Source organism: Grampus griseus (genome assembly GCF_964374135.1).
Source record: "Grampus griseus genome assembly, chromosome: 3".
Taxonomy (NCBI): Eukaryota; Metazoa; Chordata; class Mammalia; order Artiodactyla; family Delphinidae; genus Grampus; species Grampus griseus.
This window is the reverse complement of record NC_139019.1, coordinates 126269580-126294258: the sequence shown is the minus strand read 5'-3', so window position 1 is coordinate 126294258 and position 24679 is coordinate 126269580. Positions and strand designations below refer to the sequence as shown.

At 43.8% G+C, this 24679-nt stretch overlaps 1 protein-coding gene across 1 annotated transcript; it reads right to left on the bottom strand.

The window, feature by feature from the left end:
- Positions 1-1816: 1816 nt before the first annotated feature.
- On the bottom strand, positions 1817-23376 carry SMIM3 (small integral membrane protein 3). The gene is made up of 2 exons (XM_082650957.1): positions 23128-23376; positions 1817-3109 (listed from the first exon to the last, which is right to left on the bottom strand). Exon 2 carries the CDS (start codon positions 3096-3098, stop codon positions 2916-2918), a length of 183 nt encoding a protein of 60 aa, XP_082507083.1. The 5' UTR covers positions 3099-3109; positions 23128-23376; the 3' UTR covers positions 1817-2915.
- Between the last annotated feature and the right edge of the window lie 1303 nt (positions 23377-24679).

Here is a 24679-nt window from a genome sequence, read left to right as displayed (position 1 = left end):
GAGTCTATGTTACTTGCCCACAATCATAAAGCTAGTGAATCGCGAAGCCAAGATTCTTCAGGCCCTTGCTCTTAATCTCTGGCTATACTGTCTCCCGGAAAGGGAGGGAGGGAGGATGACAGCCAATGCCTGATGCAAAGTGTGACTCTGTCACTTAGAGAAGATGAGGTAAGTCATGATAGCTATCTTCAAATTGTTCAGACATTGTCACAGGAAAAGGAAGTTGATCTCTTCAGGGTGGCCCCAAGAGGGCCGAGCTGGTGCCCCTGGGTCCCCACCTCTCTCTCACTGAAGGAAGAATTCTAACAGAACAGCTATCAAGGGGTCATTTCAGCAAGAAGAGGACTCCTTTTCCCTGGCACTTGGTTCTCCAATTTTGACCTGTTCACTGATCACCCATAGAGCTTGTTTTTACAAAGCAGACACGCAAGAACCCTCTGCCAGGGACTCTCAGTAAGTGTGAAGCAGAGCCCTGGAAGCTGCGCGTATAAGCAAATGCTCCTGGGTGAACCTGAGGCAGGTGGTCTAGGGCCACACAGGGAAATACCAAATAGGCAACAACTGGCAACCCCAGGGTTAATAAGGGGATTCCTTCATTACAGGGGAGGTTGGACTGGATGGTCCCTCTGTTACCTCCAGAGTGTCTGAAAGCAGAACTGTAAAATAAACTCTTGAGCTGCTAGGAATGTGATGGGATTGACTCTGGAAACTTCTGTGAGCTGACTGTTCCATGTGAAAGAAGAGCTGTATCACCATCTGGTGCACTGCCTGAAAGTCTTCACGTTCAGTCACCTAGAACCTTGGAAGGATTTTCTCATTGAATTCTGATACCCTCTGCCTTACAGACCAGGAATCCAACTCAGAACGACTGGGCAGCACACACGGCCTTGGCCGCACACCCAGCAGTTCCCAGTCTACTGATTCTTATTGGATTCACATCAGCACCATGAATGCCTCACACCTGGCAGTATCTCTCCCAACCCAAATAGATTCCAAACTCAGCTTCCAATGCACGCATCCAATTAGCAAAATCTAAATCACACGTGAATCTCTGGCTAAAGTTTAGTTAGGAAAATGGGAGTTTTTCACATTCAGTATAGTCTTTCACTTTCTAGCCTCTGCCACCCAGGAAGGCGTATTAGAAAACAACAACAAAAAAATTGGAATAGACGCTGAGCAAACCAATCAGAATCTTGTCACATATATCTATCCCCCTTTGACCATTTTCTCCGAAACCTTCCTCTCTTACCTCTATACCACATTCTATTCCTGGAAAGAGTTGTCTGTTCCCGCTGTCTCCAGTTCCTAACCCCCCATCCTTCCTTTGCTCACAGAGTACGACTGCATCCCTCTCATAATCAGTTCACATCACATGACCTTTTCCGTCTCCTTGCTTTGTCATTCCCCCCCTCTTCCCCTTCCACTCCTCTTTAGCATTCTACCAGTTCTGCATTAGTACCTCACTCCTCCCAGTCTAATTATGCAGATAATCCCCCCAAACATAATCCCAGCTATAAAATCTTGCCCAGGTTTCCAACTGCATCCTGAAAGTACCCACCTGAATATCACAAGCACCTCAAACTCAACATGTTAAACCCGATACTCAAGTCATCTCACTTCCAAAATCTGTTCTCCCTCCTGCATTCCATGTCTGTGTAAACTGCACAACTATTCACCCACTTACTGAAGTTGATTTGATTGTCCTCTTTCTCTTTCTATTCCTATATTCAATCTGTCCCTAAGACCATAAATTCAGTGGAATCCTCTTACTGAGTTTAATAGGTGCTCTTTAAAGGAAGACTGCAGACATGCTCATTCTAGCACTTTATTGGAAATTAGGTACATCAATGAAATCAGATCAACCTAAAAGCATCATTTTCACACAATAATATCCCGATAATCTGTGCTATCTTCTTACATAATTTAACAAATCCCCAGATGCTCCTTATTTCGGTCAAAGAGCTTGAGTGGTCCAGAAATCTCTCTATACATATAAATATAAATTGTAGCGTTTAAAATAAACATCACTGTTTGAGTTAGTTCCAAAGGTGCTGGGAACATCTCGTACCTTGGAATGGTTGCAGTGCTGGTGGGAGGGGATGAAGGGAGTACACATTATGCGGTGGACCTAATTACAGCAGGGGCTGGGGCGGAGGGGCACACAGGGGACGGGGCGGGCGCTGGGTATCCTGAAAGCTGGCCAGGGAACTCAGCCACCCTGCATCTGCCAACACTGCTTGAGCGTCAAAGCTATAGGACACTAATGCAGAATGGAGCCCATCACCCCAGCTCCCTTGGCGTTGCCAAGAAATGTCAGAGCCCCTCCAAACTGCAGATTCCGGTGTGCTGGGAAGATCCACCCATCTCCCTCCCCCTGCCATGCTCAATTCCCTCCCAAATTAGACAACTCAAGGGAGTGGCACCTCAAAGGAAAGAACGTTGAGCCACATGCTGTTGGTCCCTTGGAATGATGACAGGGTGCCTTTGCTTGCCTTCATCTTAGGGGCACTGGGGAAGACTGCTCTGCCCCAGTGTCTCCCTCACCCCTCAGCAGCAGCTAGGGTCTTTGGTTCTTCAAAGCTTCTCAGCATTCAGCAGTAACACCTGTGTATCTACTCACCAACAGCTTTAACCTCCACTAGGTCATTGGTTCTCACAACCCCATGAGGTAGGACGGGCAGGAATCATGATCCCCATTTGGAAAATAAGGAGCCTGGAACTCATAGAATTAGGTCCCTTGACCAAACTCACACCACTGGCCAGTGGCAGAATCAAAACCAGAACTCAGGTCTCCTCAGATATCGAGCTCCAGTGTCCATGCTCCAAAGTCCCTCCTGCGGCTCTTCTGAGAAAGGGAAAGAAGCTGGGGGCAGGGACGCTGTCCTCATCCGTCACCTGCCCCTCTTGGGAGGTTCTCAGACGGCCCCATTGAGGACAGGATGAGTCCGCATGCGATAGATGATGACCGCAGTGGCCGGGCACAGCAACAAGGAGGTCATGATGACAATGGTGGCCAGGATGATGAGGACAATGACCCAGATGTCCAGGATGTGCTTGGGGAGCACGACTTCCATGGGGACCTGGCTGATGGCATCCATGCTGCTTCACTCTGCAACAGGCAGGAAAGAGGAATTCACCATTTTGTACCCCAGGAGTCAGAAGGTAGGTCACTTACCAGCTGCTGTGTACTCGTTAATGTTGCTTGATCAATAATAGTAACGGCCTCATTTACTGTGGGCTTCCTATGTGCCAGGCCCTATCTTAAGCACTTTACGTGTATTAACTCACTTAGTCCTCACTTCAACCACCAACCCTTTGCGGTAGGGACTATTATTGTCATGCTTTTTTATTTCTTGGCCTTTATCTTCAGTTATTTCCATTTTGGAGATGAAGACTCTAAAGCCTTAAAAGATGTAGCTGTAGTTAATTTCCCCAAGGAAGCAAAGCCAGGTGGGTGGGACTCCAGAGTCTTCATGTTTAACTATTAAACTATCATACCACCAGTCTGCTCCCTCATCTGTAAAATGGGAAATTTATTGGTTTTGGTCCCGCACCCCTTCTCCCTTTCTCCTGGTAACAGGTCCTCCTCTTTTCTGAAGAACCTACCCTTTCTGTGTGGTTTAGTTAGGGCACACACCTGAGCACAGGGAAGCACATGTGACCTAGGCTTGGCCATTACAACTCTCCATGGCCTCAATTCAGGAATAGGCAAGTGATCCAGGCTAGGTCAACCAAAGTCCTCCCAGGGATTTTATTCACAAAGTATTGGGAAAGATGATTCTTTCTGCTGGGATTGCTAAACTGAAAGGATATGAGTCTGGAAAGGATGGGCGTGGGGCTGTCTTGCCCACATGTGACAGCATGTCCTAGAGATGGAAAGAGAAGTGGAGTCCTGACAACCTCATTTGAGTACCTGAACCCAGCCAGTCTGACATCATCTGCAACCTCGGACGGCCCAGATATATAAGCGAATAATCCTCTAGTTTTGCTAAAGCCAGTGTCAGTTTGGTTTCTCTCACTTGCAGTTAAAAGAGTTCTGATGGATCAAGATGTAAATCAGCTGTTCCCAAACTTTTTCGATTCACAGCACCTTCAGTAATTTTCTCACAGCACTCTAGGCCAAAAGATATACCTCGCAGTTCCATTTATTACGTAGTTAGGTTCAATTTAATAAACATTTATGTCCTAACAAATGAGTAGCTGTTTGAAAATATAATACACAGATGTTGAAAGAAAAAATTTGTATTTCACTCTTAGCCAGTTACTTACGGCATGTGTGCGACTGTGAGGCATTGCACAACTTTTCAAACTTTGGAGTCAGATGGGACGATGCCGTGCTCACTTCCTATTCCACATTCATTTGTGTGCTGTGCTTGCAGTATCATGGCAACTGCTAAAAACTCAGCATCACAAAATATAGCATCACCAAAAGGAATGTAGGATGATTAATGTTAGACTGTAAATTATCTTGAACTAGTAGTTTGCACAACGTCTGAGAGTTGTCAAATATCAATATTCCTGTCAAAAATTTTAAAGATCCCACAGCTCCCAGACACACACGTTTCCAATGAGTTCACTGCGGCTCCCCAGGGCTCAGCGCACAACCCGGGAACCACAGGTGCAACGTGTTCCCTGCCCAGAAGTCACAAGGCCGGAATAAACAATCTCCTACAGTTCCTTCTAGATCAAAGATTTATAATTCTGTGATTCAAGGTCCCAGGCAAAATTCCCAATTCCAGTCCTATTTCCTGCTTTTACCTAAATCAATAGCTTTTCCTTTTTAATGCCTTTGGCTCCATGCCCACTGTGGCCTCATTAAGTAATTTTACTGATTACCATACCCAAGGTACAGTCTCCAAGATATGCATACATACTAGGGTGTTTGTTTCTGCTCTGTCTGCTATAGCAACTAACACAACAGGAGTATCCGTAAATAGTAGAGTATATCCATATAATGGAACACCAGGCAGCAATTTTCATTCATTTATTTAACAAATATACAGTGCTTGCTACACACCATGCACGGTTCCAAGTGTGTTACAAATATTAACTTATTTAATAGGTACTATCAAAAAGAATGATGATCTGTAGTGAGCTCCAAAATAGTCCTAAGTGCAGGATAATGTGTATAGGATAACTCCTTTGGTTCAGATTTTGTAGAATTAAGTAGATAGATAGGTGAGGATATATTAAAGTAAAATCATTTATAAGCAGAATCCGAAGAAAATGTTAATAGTGATTACCTTTGGGAGTTGGACTAGGAGTGGGAAAAGTTCCTGCTTTTCATTCTTCATTTTTTTTATACTGTTGAGTTTTATAAACATGAGCATGTCTTACTTTTAATTTTTTTCAAGTCAACCGGTTGATGGAAAAATGGGCTTTTTTGTTTTTGTTTTTTCTTTATTAAAAAAGACTAAATACACACACATACAATTTTCAAGCCAAATAAAATTAAAGTATGAGACTAGATTAGTGGTCACCAAATGCCATATACCGTGTTAAGTGAGAACCACCTATGGACAGTTTAAAAAATGTTGCTTCGAGGTCCCATCACAGACTTACTGAATTAGACTCCAGAGGGGCCTCCCCCACTCCCATGTCCCAGGTGATTTGAATGTGCAGCCAGCTTTGGGAATCCCTGATCCCTAAGGCCTCTACCAGTCTTCCTAGCTCCATGATTTGGGAACTGATTCCTCCGTGCTCTGTAGCCAGTCTAAGTCAGGTGCGGGCACATTCTAGGATGGAGGAGAAGCCTCTAGCGAGGCTCTCAGGGCCACAGGATTATAAGGCAGGGGGCCTGCCCCGGAGGAAGAGGCACAGGCTGGCCCTGCCTCAGCCTCAGAAACGTGGTCACTTTCTCCAAGGTCTAAGGCGCAGAAGCGTGAGTCACAGGAGACGCACACTGTTAAAGAGGGACAGGGGTGGGGGAAATCATTCGTTGTGGTCTCCTGATTACATCAATAGCTAGCTTGCCTTGGGCCAAAAGAACCACACAAAAGCCCTTTCCGGTAAACCCATTAACATCAAACAGTCTCTGTAACTCCAAATGCCAGGAACACATAATCTCCCTGGCTGATTTTCATAAGGAAAACCTGTCATTTACGGGAACTCAGGCTTCAGGGCTCATCCACAACCAAAAACCACTGAAGCTAGAACTAGCCTTGTTTCACAGGTGGCAACATTGAAGCCCAAAGGTCTTCCCCCACCTTCAAGCCCACCCGCTTCCAGAATGATCACTCAAAGACATAAATCTGATCAGATCACTGGCCCTAATTAAAACAAAACAGAACAAATCGATGAATAAATGAAACTTTGTCTGTAACCTGTATTCCAGACTGTACCACTATTACTTTTTCACATATGAAATTGTTTAAAACCCAGTCACAAAAACAGATAAAATTGGAGCTCCTCTAGACTGCTGGGGAGTGCTCAGCGAGAGGGGTTTGGGGTCCTATCCAGTAAGCAGAGCTGAACCCTTAGAGGCCCTAAGCCCTAGAGATTAGGGTGCCCACCCCCTTCACATATATAATTCAAACTCAAAGCAATACTAAACCATAACACCAAAATGTACATGTTATAATGAAATTAAAGTCATTTTTTTCTTCTAACTGAAAAGATCTGAGAACATAACTTTTCCCAGTTATTTTTCTGGTGTCCCCACTTAGCACAGCCTGCTCACGTGGTACAGCACAGCTGTTCAGCTGCTCCTTGACCCCTTGGGCTCCTCAGAACACAGATTGAAAGTCACAAGCTGTGATGTTCTCCAAGGGCCCTTCAGGGCTCTAAGGCTGGCCATACACATGGCCAGCAGTCAGAGGGCACAGGGAGCTCCCTCTCCCTGTTTCAACCCTCTCAGTCCTCCAGCGTATTCTCTGATGAGCTGCTCCCTCCCATGTAACAGAGGTTCCAGTAACTTCCACCTTTCCCCACTGTGAAAGAAAAGATATTTTCCCCCAAATGAGAACTACACAAACCATACGTTCAGCACCATTAATGGCATGCTAGAAAAATTGGCTTGAGAAAAAGCAGGACTCGCTGACTTCTGTTTGACCTCATCTGGCATCTGGGTGACTGGCTCCTTGTGAGGGCATAAAACCGTTTCTTGGTACATCTAATGAATAACTACAGATCAATAAGCTTATTGTTTGCTTTGCAGATATATTACTTGTGATTTCTAATGAATACATCAAGTTGGAATATGGTACAAGCCATTCATGTCACAAATGTAACCTTATCATTGATAAAAATATAATGTTTTTATGACCACGGAAGGTAAACCAGCAGTCAGGCCTTAATTCTTGTTACTTCAAACTGGTATACTTTATCTATTTACCTCGTTAATAAATAATAAACTTTAACATATGTTCGATGTGTTTGTCTAAGAAACTATGTTAAAGTCACCCTGAGCTGACAAACAAAGGAGCCACTGGCTCCATCAGCCACTGACACCATCTAGGCCCTACACCACCTGCCCTGTGACCTGGAGACATCATGGGTCCACTTTAGACCATGAGTTTAAGCAATGGAAAAGTTAAGAATACCAAAATGACTATTTTGTATCCATTAATAAGACTAAGTGTAAGGGCAAAAAAAGAAAAAATGGTAGTTCCTCCAAAGGAGGAAAACACTGTACCTTCTCCAAAAGTGGGAAATTCATCCCATCTATCAAGTAGTCTGTTTGGTCCAGTCTAGGAAGGAAAGCAGAGGTTCCCTGCTGCCTGCTTCAGAAACATCAAATTTTACTTTTGGGACCATTTTTCTTAAGGAACTGAAAGTTCTTTTACAAAAAAAAAAAAGAATCCTTCCAGTCAGTTCTATCATATGGCAAATTTTCTAGTGCCAACAAAAAAATATACATTTCTTAAATTAAAATTTCCTACAAGTCAGGAGTTTTAGAATAACCAAATTCAAAGTGACTAATCTGTGCTATCTATCTACCTTTCAATTATGAGACTCACTCCCCAACAAATAACTTTCACCTCTCTGACAGAGCACTAATAGTTTTTGGTTGAGCACTCTCAGGACTAGTAACTCTGTCTAGGGTGTTCATTCATTCATTCACTCGTTAAGTACTTGCTATATACAAGATACTCTCTTAGGAGTTACTATTATTTACTCAAAAGACATGACTCTTTTAATTCCAAGGAGCACAAAGAAGTTAAGTATCCCTCCCCTTAAATACAGAATTACACAAGCCAGCATGTGTTTAACAGATACCAACTGCTAAGGACTGTGCTAGGCCTTGTCCCATACATTAATTTATTTAAACTTCACAGTAATCCACAGATGTGGAAACTAAATCTGACAGAGGTTAACTGGCTTCTGATCATAAAATTAGTAAACGAGATTCAAACTCAGGTCTCCTGACCCTGTATTCACCACTACGTACAGCTACCTCCAAAGCACCCACATAGACCCAGGAGTATGAACAGGGAGATGCCAGATCCATAGCTCTCTTTTAAGCCCAGGTCAGACTATTACTGTTTTTGGTCAAAGGGCATTCTAGATTTAGAGAATTAAGAAAAGGTATGCACAGAAATAGAGCAAACAATCCTAAAATGTGTATGGAACCAACAAAAGATCCTGAGTTGCAAAGCAATCTGGAGAGAGAACAAAGCTGGAAGCATCATGCTCCCTGATCTCAAACTATATTACAAAGCCACAGTAATCACAAAAACATGGTATTGGCATAAAAACAAACAGGTCAGAGAGCCCAGAACAGAATAGAGAGCCCAGAAATAAGACCACACATATACGGTCAATTAATTTACTACAGAGGGGGCAAGAATACACAATGGGGAAAGGACAGTCTCTTTAACAAATGGCATTGAGAAAACTAGGCAGCCACATGCAAAAGAATGAAATTAGATTACTATCTTACAACATGCATAAAAATTAAACTGGATTAAACACCTGAAACCATAAAACTCCTAGAAGAAAACATAGACAGTAAACTCCTGTACATTTGTCTTGGGAAGGATCCTTCGGATCTGACTCCAAAGGCAAGGGCATCAGAAGCAAAAATAAACAATAAAAAAAACTACATTAAACTAAAAAGCTTCTGCACAGCAAAGCAAACTATCAACAAAATAAAAAGGCAACCTATTGAATGGGAGAAAATATTTGCAAAGCATATATCCAGTAAGGGGTTAATATTCAAAATATATAAAGAACTCATACAACGCAACAACAACAAAAAAAATCTGATTTAAAAAATGGGCAGAGGATCTGAATAGACATTTTTCCAAAGAAGACAAACAGGTGGCTAACAGACACATGAAAATATGCTCAACATCACAACTCATCAGGGAAATGCAAATCAAAATGGCAATGAGAGATCACCTCAACCTGTTAGAATGGCTATTACAAAAAAGACAAGAAATAAGTGTGGGCAAGGATGTAGAGAAAAGGGCACCTTTGTACACTGTTGGTGGGAATGTAAATTGGTGCGACCACGATGGAAAACAGTACGGAGCTTCCTCAAAAAATTAAAAATAGAACTACCATATGATCCAGCAATTCCACTTCTGGGTATTTAGCCAAAGAAAACAAAAACACCAATTTGAAAAGATATATGCAGCCCTATGTTCATTGCAGCATTATTTTTAATAGCCAAGATATGGAAACAAACTAACTGTCCATCAACGGATGAATGGATAAAGAAGGTGAGGTGTATATACACAATGGAATACTTACTCAGCCATAAAAAGAATGAAATCTTGCCGTTTGTGACAATGTGGATGGACCTGGAGGGTATTATGCTAAGTGAAATAAGCCAGTCAGAGAAAGACAAATACCATTTCATTTCATTTATATGTGAAATATGAACAAACAAATGAACAAACAAAACTAAACTAAACCAAACCAATAGATACAGAGAAGAGATTGGTGGTTGCCAGAGGGAAGAAGCGTCAGAGAGTGCGTAAAATGGGAGCAGGGGGTCAAGAGGTACAAACTTCCAGTTACAAAATAAATAAGTTGTGGGGATGTAATATACCGCAAGGTAACTATAGTCAAGAGTATTGTATTGCATATTTGGAAAGTGATAAGAGAATAAATTTTAAAAACTTCTCATCACAAGAAAAAAAAATTTGTAACTTTGGTGACTAGATGGTAACTAGAATTATTGTGATGATTATTTCACAGCATATACAAATTTTGAATCATGTACACCTGAAATTAATATAATGTCATATGCTAATTACACCTCAGTTTAAAAAAAGAGAGATGCAATCTACAAAGATCAGGACTTCCACTTCTGTTAACGACAAACTAGATAATTTCGACCAATCTTCTTACTGAGGACTGGAAAAATTAGGCCCCCCAAAAATCTGCTCAAAGACACTAAGAAGTAGCAAAATAATGAAGAATTACCAGGCTAAGATCTGGAAGAAGACAGAAATTCAGGGAGGTGAGCCTGGCATGTGAAGCAGCATTTCCGTTAGTGGAGGATAGAGGCTAAGCAGTGTTTCTGACAGACTCAAAAGTACAAGACTCCCAAGACAGAGAATGCAAAACCCCTGCATTTTGAGTTTGGACTTCAAAGAGCACTCTTAGTGCTAAGAGTGAACAAGAAGTATACCAATCCCGGAGACTGCAACCCAGCTTTGAATCTTCACAGTCCCTGAAATTGAATTAAGTTTGTTCCAGATCACTAGTACCTTCAGGTCCTTGGCAGAAGCAAACTTACATCCTCTCTAGAGGAGATAACATCACAATTCAAACTTTCATTCAAATTTCAAATTTTTTAATCAAATGTCCAATCATGACCAAAAATAAGCAGCAGTGAAAAAAGGCAAGATGCCTAGAATGGAACCATCAGAAACAACAGACAATAGAAAAAGATTTACAGGGCTTCCCTGGTGGCGCTTTGGTTAAGAACCCACCTGGCAATGCAGGGGACACGGGTTCGAGCCCTGGTCCGGGAAGATCCCACATGCCGCAGAGCAACTAAGCCTGTGCACCACAACTACTGAGCCCTCGTGCCACAACTACTGAAGCCCACATGCCTAGAGCCTGTGCCCTGCAACAAGAGAAGCCACCACAATGAGAAGCCCGTGAACTGCAACGAAGAGTAGCCCCCACTCACCACAACTAGAGAAAGCCCACGCTCAGCAACGAAGACCCAACGCAGCCAAAAAAAAAAGAAAAGATTTACAGGGGCTCCAGATATTGGAGTTGTCAGACAGACACACACTTTAAGTAACGTTGATTACTATGTTTGAGGACAAAATAAAACAAGATTGAAAATTTTCACAGAGAACTGGAAACTATAAGAAAGAACACAACAGATTTTTGAAAAGAACCAAATAGAAATTCTGGAACTGAAGAATACAGTTAATTGAAAGAAAAAAACTTCAATGAATGGACTTAACAGCAAATGAAGCATAGCTGAAAAAAGAATTAGTGAAGTGGAGGATCAGAGAGAAAATATAATGATGCAGACAAATAAAAGGGTGAAAAATACAGAAAACTGGGTAAGGGATATAGAGGAAACAGTGACACAATACAACATACACGTAACTGGAGTCCTAGAAAGAGAGAAGAGAGAATGGGGCAGAAACAACATTAGAGAAAGAAAGAACTAAGCTGATGAAAGACATCAATTCACAAAGTAAAGAAGCCCCATGAAGTCCTAGCGAGATAAATAAAATGAAATCCATAGTTAGGTGCATTATACTAAATCTGCTGAAAGCCAGAGACAAAGAGAAAAAAAGATTATCTTCAAATGAAAACCAGTTAGACTGAGAGCTAACTTCTCAACAGAAACAATGTAATCTAGAAAGCAGAATGATTTCTTTAAAGTGAACAAAAATAACTGAAAAGTATTAAGATGAAATAAAATTTCGGATAAAAATACAGGAGTTAAATATTCAATAACAGTAAATAAATAGCAGAAGAAACAGAATTAAAGTGTTCTGATTTTCTGGCGTTGTCTAGGAAAGGGCAAGATAACCAAATAACATTGGACTTTGTTAAATTAAGGATGTATATTGTAATCTCTAGGGTAGCCATTTAAAAGTAGCAAAAGGGTACATGATTTTCAGAGAAAACAAGAAAAAGGGGGGAAAAACAGAACAGGTGGGACAAATAGAAAGCACATAAAAAGATAGTAAATTTAAACCCAAACTAACAAAAACTATCAGAGCATATAAAAATATAATTTTTTTTTTACAAGAGACACATGGGGATTCAGAAATGTTGAAAGTAAATGGAAACGAAAGAAATACTATCTATCACAAATTTTGGAAGCTAGTAGAGCTAGCTTATCATCGGAAAAAGTAGACTTTTAGGCAAAAAGTATAACTAGAGATGCCAAAAGATAAAATGATTTTTAATTTTAATATACCTAATCTCAGAATTATAAGGAGAAATGGACAAATTTACAATTATAGTGGGAGAGTTCAACACATCTCTCTCAAATATTGACGGAACAAAAAGATTTTAGAAATCACCTAAGGACACAGAAAACTTCTTAAATTAGTAGTTTTCTACAATATATAATTTCAAGTAGAAAAACTAATTTAAAATAAAAAGTTAACATTTAGATTATTTCCTCTATGAATAACTATATATTCATTAATGGTATTGGAAGAAAATAACTTGGAGAGTAATTATATTAGAATAAAGGGAAGCATAACGTATTGCATTCAAAAAGCAAGTTCAAAGCAGAGTAGTTTTAGTGTAGGAACAAGTAAGTTTTAGAACTTATTTCATACATTAAGTCATTTGACCTGACTCAGAAAATAGAGAGCTGGCTCTAGTATGCTCCAGTGACAACTGTAAATAGGCTATTTCTGTAAAGCAATGACAGCAGAATTCTAAGGTGGCTCCCATAATCTCCGTTCCCTGGTGTTACCCTGTGATTAGGTTAGGTCACGTAACAAGGGTGAAGGGATTTTGCAGATGTAATTAAGGTTCTAGAATTGCTTACTTTAAAGTAATGGAAAAGATTACCCTGGGTGGGTCTGACTTAATCAGGTAGAAGTCCTTTAAAAGAGGGCTGAAGCTTTCCCTAGGTCAAAGATACTCTCCTGCTGGCCTTGAGTTGCAAGAAACAAATCTACCCACAACCTGAAAGAGCTTTCAGGCAGATTCTGCCCTAATGGACCCCCCAGATGACAATGAGGTCTGGCTGACACCTTGACTGAAGCTCTGTAAGCACCCAGCTAAATTGTGCTTGCAATCCTGACCCAAGGAAACTGTGAGATTCTGAATGTATGTTTTAAGCCACAAAATTGTGGTAATTTGTTATGGTAGCAATAGAAAACGAATACAGCAATACTGTATCCTACTGGGTTTGTTCTGTGGAGGTGAAACTTCTACAAAGTAATAGTATTCTAGAAATCTACATAGAATTTAGACACTATCTTGTTTAAACCACACAATCTACCTTCCATTTTACAGATGAAGCACATGACTTGCCCAGGGTCACATAGCAAGTTAATGGCAGGACCCAGGGGAGAACTCAGGCCTCCTGATTCTCAGTGCTCTTTTCAATTCCATCACTATCCTGTTTCAGATGGGAGCTGGGAGAAGATGGTGGGGCATCGGGTTGGAGAGAGCAGTGATAGAGAATAAACTAATATAATGAATGAGAGCCAGCCAGGCTTCTTTTTTTTTGTATTGAAGTATAGTTGATTACATTAACATTAACAATGTTAACAATGTTGTGTTAATTTCTGCTATACAGCAAAGTGATTGTTAGACATATATATATTCTTTCTTAAAATATTCTTTTCCATTATGGTTTATCATAGGATACTGAATATAGTTCTCTGTGCTATACAGTAGGGCCTTGTTGTTTATTCATTTCATGTATAATAGCTTACATCTGCTAACCCTAACCTCCCTTCCCCAATCCCCTCCCCCTTGGCAACCACAAGTCTGATTTCTATGTCCATGGTCTGTTTCATTTGTGTCATATTTTAGATTCCACATATAAGTGATATCATATAGTATTTGTCTTTCTCTTTCTGACTTACTTCACCTAGTATGATAATCTCTAGTTGCATCCATGTTGCTGCAAATGGCATTATTTCATTCTTTTTTATGGCTGAGTAGTATTCCATTGTATATATGTACCACATTTTCTTTATTCATTCATCCGTCAGTGGACATTTAGGTTGTTTCCCTGTCTTCGCTATTGTGAATAGTGCTGCTATGAACAGAGGGGTGCGTGTATCTTTTGGGATTAAAGTTTTGTGCGGATATATGCCCAGGAGTGGGATTGCTGGATCATATGGTAATTCTATTTTTAGTTTTCTGAGGAACCTCCATACTGCTTTCCATAGTGGCTGGTACAGGCTTCTCGACTGTAGCTTTTTTACTACGTAAAAACCTAAGGGGACCTTTAGGCCCAGAGCCCTAAACAATTTCCCCAAAGATGAGGCAGGGAGATAGTTTTCCAGGACCACACACACACAAACACACACACACCAAAAGCAAAGCAAAGCAGTGTCCTGTCAGAAGCACTCGTGGATATAGTTCCAGCGTTTGTATTTCATCCCTTTGACTTAAGGTCCAAATGCAGATCAACCCAGTGAGGAACGTAATGACTAAGCCTTGTAACTTATTTATTCCTCACCTTGGGTAAGAACATCAGAGAAGAGAGGGAGAGACAATGGAATCCTACTTGTAGTGGGAGATTCCACCAAATTGGAAAAAAAAAAAGCCAACATGCATAGAGGACGAAAGACTAGGAGAGGAATGGACTTTGCCTGGGTTCCAGCTCTGCCCCAGCACTGATTTTACCCAACACAGCTCCATTCTCCTCACAGATGCCTTCCCTCTCTACTCAGTGGTATAGGTACTGAATAAACATTTCTTAAGTCAGCAAAGCCCCAAGCTCCTGTAATCTGGTAAGGTGATGGAAGCTCTTAGAGTAGAGAGAATACTTGGAAACAGCAGGGAATTAGCTCCTAAACACTCAGACTGCAAAGTAGTGTTAGAAGCCCAGTCTTAGAGGCCAGTCGGCTTGGATTTAAATGTGGCTGTACCACTTTCTAGCTCACCTACCTTGTATAAGTTACTTTAACTTCCTAATGCTTCCATTTACTCAGCTGAAAACAAAAACAAAAATGGGAAAGTAATAGTATCTGCCTTGTAGGGTTAGGAGAACTCCATGAGATAATCACATATAGTACTTAGCAGTGTTCTGACAAACAGTAAGCACTCTACAAATGTTCGTCCTATGATTAATAATTCCTGACCATAGGGACTCTCTGCAAATATCCACCCCTTTGGCTAGAGTTTGTTAGCATCCCTAACTTGGACTGTGTCTTCGCTTTATCAACAAAGAAGATAGATGCTTAATCCATATTAACAATTTTTTTAAGGGAACGCTATTTATTATTTTATTTTATCTTTTTTTGGCTGTGTTGCGTGTTCGTTTCTGTGTGAGGGCTATCTCTAGTTGCAGCGAGCGGGGGCCACTCTTCATCGCGGTGCGCGGGCCTCTCACTGTTGCGGCCTCTCGTTGCAGAGCACAAGCTCCAGACGCGCAGGCTCAGTAGTTGTGGCTCACGGACCTAGTTGCTCCGCGGCATGTGGAATCTTCCCAGACCAGAGCTCGAACCCGTGTCCCCTGCATTAGCAGGCAGATTCTCAACCACTGCGCCACCAAGGAAGCCCAGCAATTTTTTTTAATCAACCAGCAGCAGCACTGGTTAAGCTGACCTATTTCTCCAGTCCAAGTAGAGTAGCAATTCATTCTAATTCAGTAAACATTTATGGCACTGTGATTAACACTGGGGAGTGGGTGTGGAGATAGAGAGAAAAACAGTGTTTTCCCTTAGGAGGCAGAGAGAAATACAGTGTTTTCCCTTAGGAGGCTCAGGCTCTTCTGGAGGAAAAGACATGAATTACAATACAAGGCAGAAAAGTGGACTAAAGGTACAAACTACATGCTATCTCCAAGGAGGAAAGAAGTAGAGTACTTGATTTGAATCCTGCTTTCCACCCTTAGAAGTATGACTTTGGACAAGTTATTTAAAAACGCTAAACCTGTCTTCTCATCTTTAAAATAGGGACACTAAAAGCACTGCACTGCAATATCCTATTGCGAGGATAAAGTGAGATAATATGTATGGAGTCCTGGAAAATAACAGATGCTCAAAAAAATATTAATCCTCATGCCTTCATTTTTGTCTAAGTAAAATTGAAGGCAAAAAAGGGGGCTTTTGATATGGACTTTGAAGATAAGTAGGAGTTCAAAAGAAAGAAATATGGGGAAAGGCAAGATCAGTAGAATAAACATCATCAACAAAGCCCAGAGCTGATGAGATACTTGGTGTGTTGGGAGCACATATAGTCCTGGTGGCTTGGGCAAGAAACTTAACCTTTTAAAGCTCCAGTTTCATTTGTAAAATGGGAATAATAATAACTATTAATAGTAACTTCTTCATAGGGATGCCATGGAAGTTGAATGAGATAATACACATAAAGCACTTGGACAATGCCTGGTACACAGTAAGGGCTTCATAAATGTTAAACTGAGCTAGTGAACACAGCTCCCAAGCTCACACAAAGTTCAGAGCCTCCACCATTAGTTTGGGCACCATGACTGCTCTGCGACTGATCTAGGAAACTGTAGTGATAGTTTCATAAACAAACAGCCGTTGATGTCTGTCCCAGCTTTGACCTTCCACCAGACATGCACACTCTCCCCATCTGAACTGCAGCTAACAGTTAACTTTTGAGAGACTGCCAGTGGTTATCCAACCAGTTTTACCACCAAGGAGTTCTCCAAGGAAGAATGCAATAAAAGAAATGACTTCCTGATGGCAGGCAAACTTAATTATGCCAGAGTGGGAGAAAAGGCAGATAGAGGCAGGTGGCTTCCTGCAGGTGTGGCCTTTATCCGGCACTGCCAGAGCTCTGAGCAGACAGTGCTGATGATTCCTTTCCACTAGACATGGAGGCCAGGGAGGAGGCAGCTAGAACCAGCTCTGAGTCACTTGGGCTGGAGGCATCTCTTGAAGCAGCTTGCAGAATGTGAACAATGAGGTAATGGTTCACAGGGGAGTAGACTAGGGGGTTTACCAGCAAGGCCCAGTTTATAGCACCTCTTCGTAAGGCTCTACCCTCTGAAAGAGCGGGTGAGATTGTCAGAAAAGAATGGAGCATTTAGGCCAGACACAGAGGGCAACTCATGTACCAAGAAGGGACCCCACTGGCCACCTAGTAGCCTGGGGTACCTAGTGACCTGTGTCCCAAGCGCTGTTCCATTTCAAGACCTTTGCGCCTGCTGTTCCCTCTTCTTAAAATGCTCTTGCCGCCAGATCTCTTCAATATCCAGTGTCTCAGTGGCCATGATCTCAACTTAAATGCCACCTTTTTGGAAAAGCCTTTCCAGACCCACCCTATTAAATTACCATCTTATCCACCAGCCATTCTCTATCTCATATCTTGTTTTATTTTCTTCATAGACTTTTCACAGCCTGAAACGAGCTTGTTTGTTTGCTTGTTTGTTTGTTTTTATTGGCCATCTTTGCCCACTCAAAGTACAGTGCAAGTCCTAGGAGGGTAGATGCATCATCTCTTGTTCTCTGCTGTTCACTTAGTACCCATCACAGGCTCTGCTCTGGCACACAGCAGTGCCCAATGAATGTGAGATTGACAAAGAAATGAATATGGACAGACAGGGAACTTTAGATTTGAGCTTAACTCCTAGAACTTAGTTAGTGGGGGAGGTCCAGAAAGGATCCTCATCCCTGTAGAAGTTCAATGACCTTGAAGTCAGAACCTTATCTCTTTTTTTTTTTTTTTTTGCGGTAAGCGGGCCTCTCACTGTTGTGGCCTCTCCCGTTGCAGAGCACAGGCTCCGGACGCGCAGGCTCAGCGGCCATGGCTCACGGGCCCAGCCGCTCCGCGGCATGTGGGATCCTCCCGGACCGGGGCACGAACCCGCGTCCCCTGCATCGGCAGGCGGACTCTCAACCACTGTGCCACCAGGGAAGCCCCCAGAACCTTATCTCTTGAATAAAATAACACCTTCTGACTTGATCTCTGTACACTGAGGAAGGATTATGGGGCCTCTTTATTTCCCAGTCCACCTTGTACGTGCAAGGCAGAGGAGCACTGGCCTTTCAGAATAATGTCCTCTAGGCTTCCCACCTACTGACTTGCTTGGGCTGGTGAGTCAAATTCAGGTTTTGATTCCCTGTGTTCAGGGGCTGGGCATTGAGGTGGATGTGTAGGGGTTGGGGGGTTACTGCCCGGAGTATGGCCTTTTCTCTCTCTGTTCTCCAAAGAGGACAGAGAGGCTGATAAAAGGGAAGGGGATTTCTCACGACAAGTCCAGTGTGAGAAGGCCATCCCAGCTTCACATTTACTCTTGGAAACAGTGTTATGTAATAGTTAGCCTCAATTATTTACCAACTCAGCAAGGAGTCCATTTCACCAGGGACCTTTGTTCCAAAGAAAGGGGCCAGTGGAAGGACACACAACTATCAAAAATGTGAAATAAAGCAAATCAGAGGACTTTCTCCAATGACCCGAGGTCCCTGAGGAGCACTCTGTTCTCATTTTACCCCAGTTGGCTTCTATCTCCTCCAAAATTCTTAACAGTCTAAAGACTTGTTCCCTGACTGAGTTTCTATCTGCTCTTTGTGGCTGGAAAAATGGAAAAACACCAGGATATTTCAAAGAGATCAGAAAGCAGCCAGAGCTGTTCAAGACTGCACGTACCATCTGACCCGGCCAATAACAGAGTCTTAGAAACCAACAGGGAGCCAGCAGAGGAGAAACCCGGGCCAAATCCACAGCATCCTGTTTAAGCCTCTACCATCCATCATTGTTATTTGCCAGTGACTAAGTGCCTGCTGCTGCTGGGCTGACAAAGGAGACCTCCATGAGATCGGCTCTCGGGGGGCTGGGGGGTGGAGGGGTGTCAGTGATAGAGCTGCAAGGGCACCCCAGTGGTGCGAATCCCCTGCCGAGATGTGTGATCCAGAACAAGTCCCTCTGCCGAAGTGGACCTTGCTGTGTATGGTAGGTAGAATAATGACCCCTCAAAGATGTGCATATCCCGGTCCTCAAACCTTAAATATGAACAAGGAAGCATGGCTCAGAGGGAGGAGTCAGGGGAAGAGGCAAAGGGACTCTGCAGCTGTGATTAAAGTTAAGGACTTTGAGATGGGGAGAGTATCCTGGATTACCCAGGTGAACCCAGTCTAATCACATGCGTCCTTAAAAGTGAAGCGGAAGGCAGCAGAGTCAGAGAAAGGACCTGACTGGCTGTTACTTACTCTGAAGAAGGAGGAAGGGGTCTATGCGCCAAGGAATGCAGTGGCCTGAGAAGCAGGGAATGGCCGGCCCTCAGCTTGCAGCCAGCAAGAAAACAGTGACCTTGGTCCTACAACCACAGGAACTGAGTTCTGCCAGCAACTCAGATAAGCAGGGAACCAAGTCTCCCCTAAAGACTCCAGAAGGAAACGCAGGCTGAGGATGCCTCAATTTATTCTAGGTACATCCATACTAGATGTATGATTGCTAGAACTGTAATACAATATATTTGAAGCCATTAAATTTGCGGTAATTTGTTACAGCATTAGAAAACTAATGCAGGGCGTGATCCTCAGTAAGTCCCTCTTTCAAAGTGAGCTTCAGTTTCCTGTAGGTCAATAGGAGAGGATGGACAAGGTGACCCCCCTAAGGGGCCAGCTCTCAAAGACTGAGTCTGCTCCCCGGAGAGCTCCGCCCCAGGTCAGGATGGTGTGTTGGGGTGAAAACCATTAAAGAAAACATAGAGAAGACTGAGGGAAAAAGAAGATTAATCTTTAAAAAGCCCCAGGGTGTTTCCTAAGATGCCACCCGGGGCACTCAAAAAGAAAGGTCTCCTGTTTTGCCCCTCGTTACCTCCTTGACCATACATATCCCAGAGGAACGAAGTGGGAAGTCTGAGAGGGCTAGACAGACACTTCACAATCAGTCCGTAGAGGCTGTCCAGAGCACCGTGTTAAGAAGGATTCTCCTGCCCCGTGGAGGTTTGTTGAAAAGTCCTGAGTACCAGGGTCAGCCTGGGGCAGGGAATTAGGAGGAGTGATGTGTGTGACAGATATATGTCATCATTAATTGAAACTGATTTGGGGAACCCAGTTGTTTTCTCTGTCTTTCCTTCTCCTTCCTCCATTTCTTTCCCCCGGTCCTATGTAGTGGGTTACGAGCAATTCACATGCCCAATCAGCCAACCGGGGTCCAAATCAACAAAATAAGGAAGCTGTATCTACACACAACTAAGTAGTTTAAAGTCACACAATTTAGTCACTGAATCTGTTCTGCTGTTGTTTAATGTGCCAGGCAATTATAATTCTGACCTGTTGCCCTTCCTTAGTTAAGGCTAAGAGTTGCCCTAACTCTTAGCCTTTACTCCCAGATGTACACCACTCTCACTTGAGGTTCACTGTCTGTTTCCCTAGTGAGTTGGAAGGGTACTAGGGTCCGCAGTGATTCACTAGTCCAGTGGCTGTCAAATTCTCACTTAACTCCCCCAGGTCACCCTGTGAGTAAATGGCAGAGGCAAGATCTGAATCCAGATCCCCCCAACTGCAATGAGGTTCAGAGCACAGGCCCTGGAGCCAAACTGCCTGGGTTCAAATTGCAGCTCTGCCACTTACTTCCTGTGTGATCATGCGTGAGTTACTCTCTCTGGATCTCACTTTCCTCATCTATAAAATGGATGCAGTGATGGTCCCTACCTCATAGGATTATGGTAAATATCATAGCATTATGTAAAATGCTTAAAATAATGCCTGGCTAATAGCAAGCACTCAATAAATGTCAAGTATGATTATTATTACATTATTCAGCTTACATGGCCAATCAGGGAGGGGGTCAGCAATGTGTGGTAATACCAACATTTACTCTTATAAACTGTGAGTGCGAGTACACGTGTGTCTTTGATACCACTGCCAATAGTGGCAGTGTAAGACAATCAAGATAAAGATCCTCTTTCCTTGGAAATATTTCCTGTGTTTTTATGCTTTAATCCATGGAGAAGAAACAGAAGCACTTTTCTTTTTCTTTTTTTTTTTTTTGCACTTCATGTATTTATTTGAAACTTTGTACATGTCTCACTAAAGCATTCTAATATTTCGTTAGAGTGTGATAGGCAGTATAGCAGGCACCTCTGTGTAGGGGAACAGAACATCTATTACAAATATACCGTGTTTCACTGAGCTTTCCCCTGGAAGAGCAGACTCTACACTTTCTGGCGGCATTTTTTTTTTTTTTTAAGTCCTGTAGGTATTATTTCCTCTAGAATATGTTCTTTTATTTTACCTGATAGTCAACAAGGTGGATCTTTGCGGGGGCCTCTTTTAGAAACGCCACAAGAAGGACCAGATGCACCACTACATTCACCAGAATGGTCAGTTACCCATTCTCTAGCTACTGCTAACAAAAATTGCTTGTGAGTCATTTTTTTCTGAGAAGCACTTTTCTTTAAAAAAAAGGATCAGAATATGGCTGGGAAAGCATCTGAGGCTGTAACTACCTCTTTACCCCCTTGGTCTGGCACCCCTGGGCCCAATATGTGACCCAACCACACTTGGTCCCCAGAGTCTCTGATTTATGTCTCAAACACCTCACCACGGCTCAGTGATTCTCAGGCTGGGCCAGAGAAAGGGAATCCCCAGACATTTTATGGGACGGCGGAGCCCACAGCTCTGACGCTCTGAGAGGTCAGTGTTTGGAAGATCTGATGGGGCATGAGTTATAACCCCCGTGGCAAGATTCATAACCCCGAGACAGCTGGAAACAGGAGGTCTCGGTTGGAGCAGAGAAACGCTTCTTCATGGCTGTTTTTGGTTGTTGTTATGACAGAAGTACATGATGTCCTGAGGCTCAGCTGGGCTGTCTCATATGTGCTCAGAGGATTGCTGAGTGCCCTGAATAACCCCCAAAGCACATCCCCCTTAACCACAGACACCCAACTTTTCCACCTCCACTTCCTCATTTTATAGGTGGGGGAAGCAAGGTCCAGATAGGGAAACCCCTCAAGGTAACTCAGTGTCTCCTGACTCCCAGGGAAAGGTTCACCTAACCCCCAGCCCCACCCTATTCAAGCATTCACAATCCTTCCGGACTATGGACTATTTACCCACCACACTGGGACCACAGATCATAGCAGATGATCAGGGAATCTTTCATCCTTGAATAAGTGAGCAGCTCTCAACACTACAGCCTAGAGCTTTGAGGGAATCTATAGACAAACGTGAGACTCGAGCTCCCAGGTGCCAACAAGACTAAAACGAGTCAAGAAGAAACAAGTGGAGCTGCATGCATAAGAGCCCAGCCTGGCCACTGAATCCAAAAAACAACCTTGACAGTTGTATGGTTTTTAACGGTTTACATCTCTCTCTCACTCAGCAGGCAGTATCGGGCGCCGGTTCACCAGGCCCTGTGCCAAGCGCTGAGGATGCGAGACAGTCCCTACACTCAAGGAGTGTAGACAGTCCCTACACTCAAGGGGGTTCAGGGGTGCAAGAGAACTGGCAATTGGAACAACCAAGTCCTAAGCGGCAGGAGGAGGGAGCTTGGGAGGAAGGCTTCTCTCCGAGTTACTTTGCACGTTCCCTTTTCATTTGATCTGTATGCAAAGGGTATTTTCTCCATTTCACAGAGAAACTGCTCGTGACAGACCAGGGCTGGAACCCACCACCCCTGACTCCAAACCCCTGGTGCCCTCCACGCAGGACTGAGAAAAGTAAGACAGATAGCCTGCTGCTCTGGGTGGTGCAAAGACCCAAACTGCCGGCACAGCGCCCACAGCGGTGCTCAGGCTGGGGAGCTGAGCCCTGACGCCGCGCCTGGAGAGCAGAGGTAGCAGAGCCTGCTGGAGGAGGGGTCGCGCTCCCCAACCCCGGGCAGGAGCAGGGAAACGCGAGAGAGGCCCGTTTCCGGTGGGGTTGGGAGCCCACCCATCCAAGCTCCGGCCTCCGGGGAAGCCCGAGATCGAGCGCCGAAGGTCTTTGGAACTTAGGGGCGGACAGAAGGAGAAAAGAGAAAAGCAAAAGTGATGAAGGGGGAGAAATGTGGAAGAAAAGAGGGCAGTTGGGAGGGCACTGGGGTAGAGGCAGCACGAGAGCCAGAGTCCCAGGCACTACACTTAATAACCCCACTCACCCTGGATCCGCACAGCTCCTTTGAAAACCCACGGCCCCCGCCGCTGCTGGATCGTGCCAGGTCTGCGAAAAGTTCCTGGGGTAGAGGCAGCCGGAACGCTTCTCCAGGTCTCCTCGGACGGTACGGGTCCTAGCAGTGGGATGCGACCCCTAGCCCCGGGATCTCGGTCCCGAATGTGCCCCGTAGCTCCAAGCCCCCGGCAGGCGAGAGCGCGCAGCAGTGGCCGGGACGCGCGGCTGGGCACGGGGCACGCTCTGCTCGGGTGGCTCTGGAGGCTCTGGAATGCGCGGCCGCCAGGGACCGCCCCCGGAACGCGGGGGCCTCGGCAGCTGCAGCCCGGCTCAACTCCTCCCCCTGCCTCCCCAGCGGGCTGCACAGTAAAGAAGAAACCGAGTCTTGGGGTTCCGAGAGTGCCACTTGTCACGCACTCGCCTTGTGACCTTAGCAATCACTTCTGTCGAGGGTCTCCACTCTCTTGTATTGTAAACAGAGAGAATTGACCTAAAATGTGTCCTCTGTGATCCTTTCCAGCTGTAGTCTTACACATGGGAAAGTCTAGCCCTTTGGTTGGAGTTTGCTTTGGAAGGAGGTTTGAATGGAGGAGCAGAACTCAAAGCTCCTCTTTTGCAATGTACTGAGCGTAGGATCCTTAACAAGAGGCTTCACCTCGCTGACTGTTGCAATCTCTGTAAAATGAGGACAGGAACACCTGTCTCCCAGTCGTGTTGTGAGGACAGGGTTGGAGGGCCAGCATGAATGACGTTGCTTGGTTGCCTGCTATAATGTGCCTCTGTGCCTCCTGTTTATTTTGTGATAACAGTGAAATGGCCCAATCTAAGGCCCATGAGAGCTCAGTGTCTGAGAGGCCTCCCAGGCCCTACCATTTCCCCACCCAGCTTCCACAAGGACAGTGCCAACTCTGCAATGTCCTACACACCTCTGTGATCTACCCAGTGAAGGGGACTCCCAGTCCCATCTCGGCACCTACAATATTTAATTCAGTAGCCCAGCGTTCTTCAGTTTTACTATTTTAAAACACAGGAGCTCAGGCCTTGACCATCAGTGCAAACTTGAGGAGTCTTGGAGCCCAGCTGTGTTTCAGTTTCTTCCTTTGCCCAGTAGATATGTACAGTAGGAACCATACTTGCTCAGGACCAAATTTCGTATGGCGTAAGCGCCGGACTTAACCCCTACTCTTTTCTCTGAATCAGGAATGAGGTGAGCAGAAATGATTTCTAAATCATCACTACCAGATGCCAGTTTTTTAGAGGGCAAGCAATGAGGATGAAGGGGACTGACATGAGAAGTTATTTGACGAAAATTCTAGGAATTGTCACTCAACAGCATATTTTAATGAAAAGAGAAGTATGGGATCCTAAAAACAAGTACCACACAATTCTGAGTAGTTTAATACAAAACTATTGACAGGGAAAAATAAGAAGTTAAAGGAGGATAATCTCAACTTAATACAAAATATTCCCTGGTTAGTGGAAGGGGGCAGAGGTTCCTTTGCATGGACAGCTGGTAACTCCATGTGCCCTGTATAAACACT

What these genes read in the sequence shown, in the direction of transcription:
- SMIM3 (XM_082650957.1), bottom strand. Translation starts at nt 3,098, where the DNA reads ATGGATGCCATCAGCCAGGTCCCCATGGAAGTCGTGCTCCCCAAGCAC.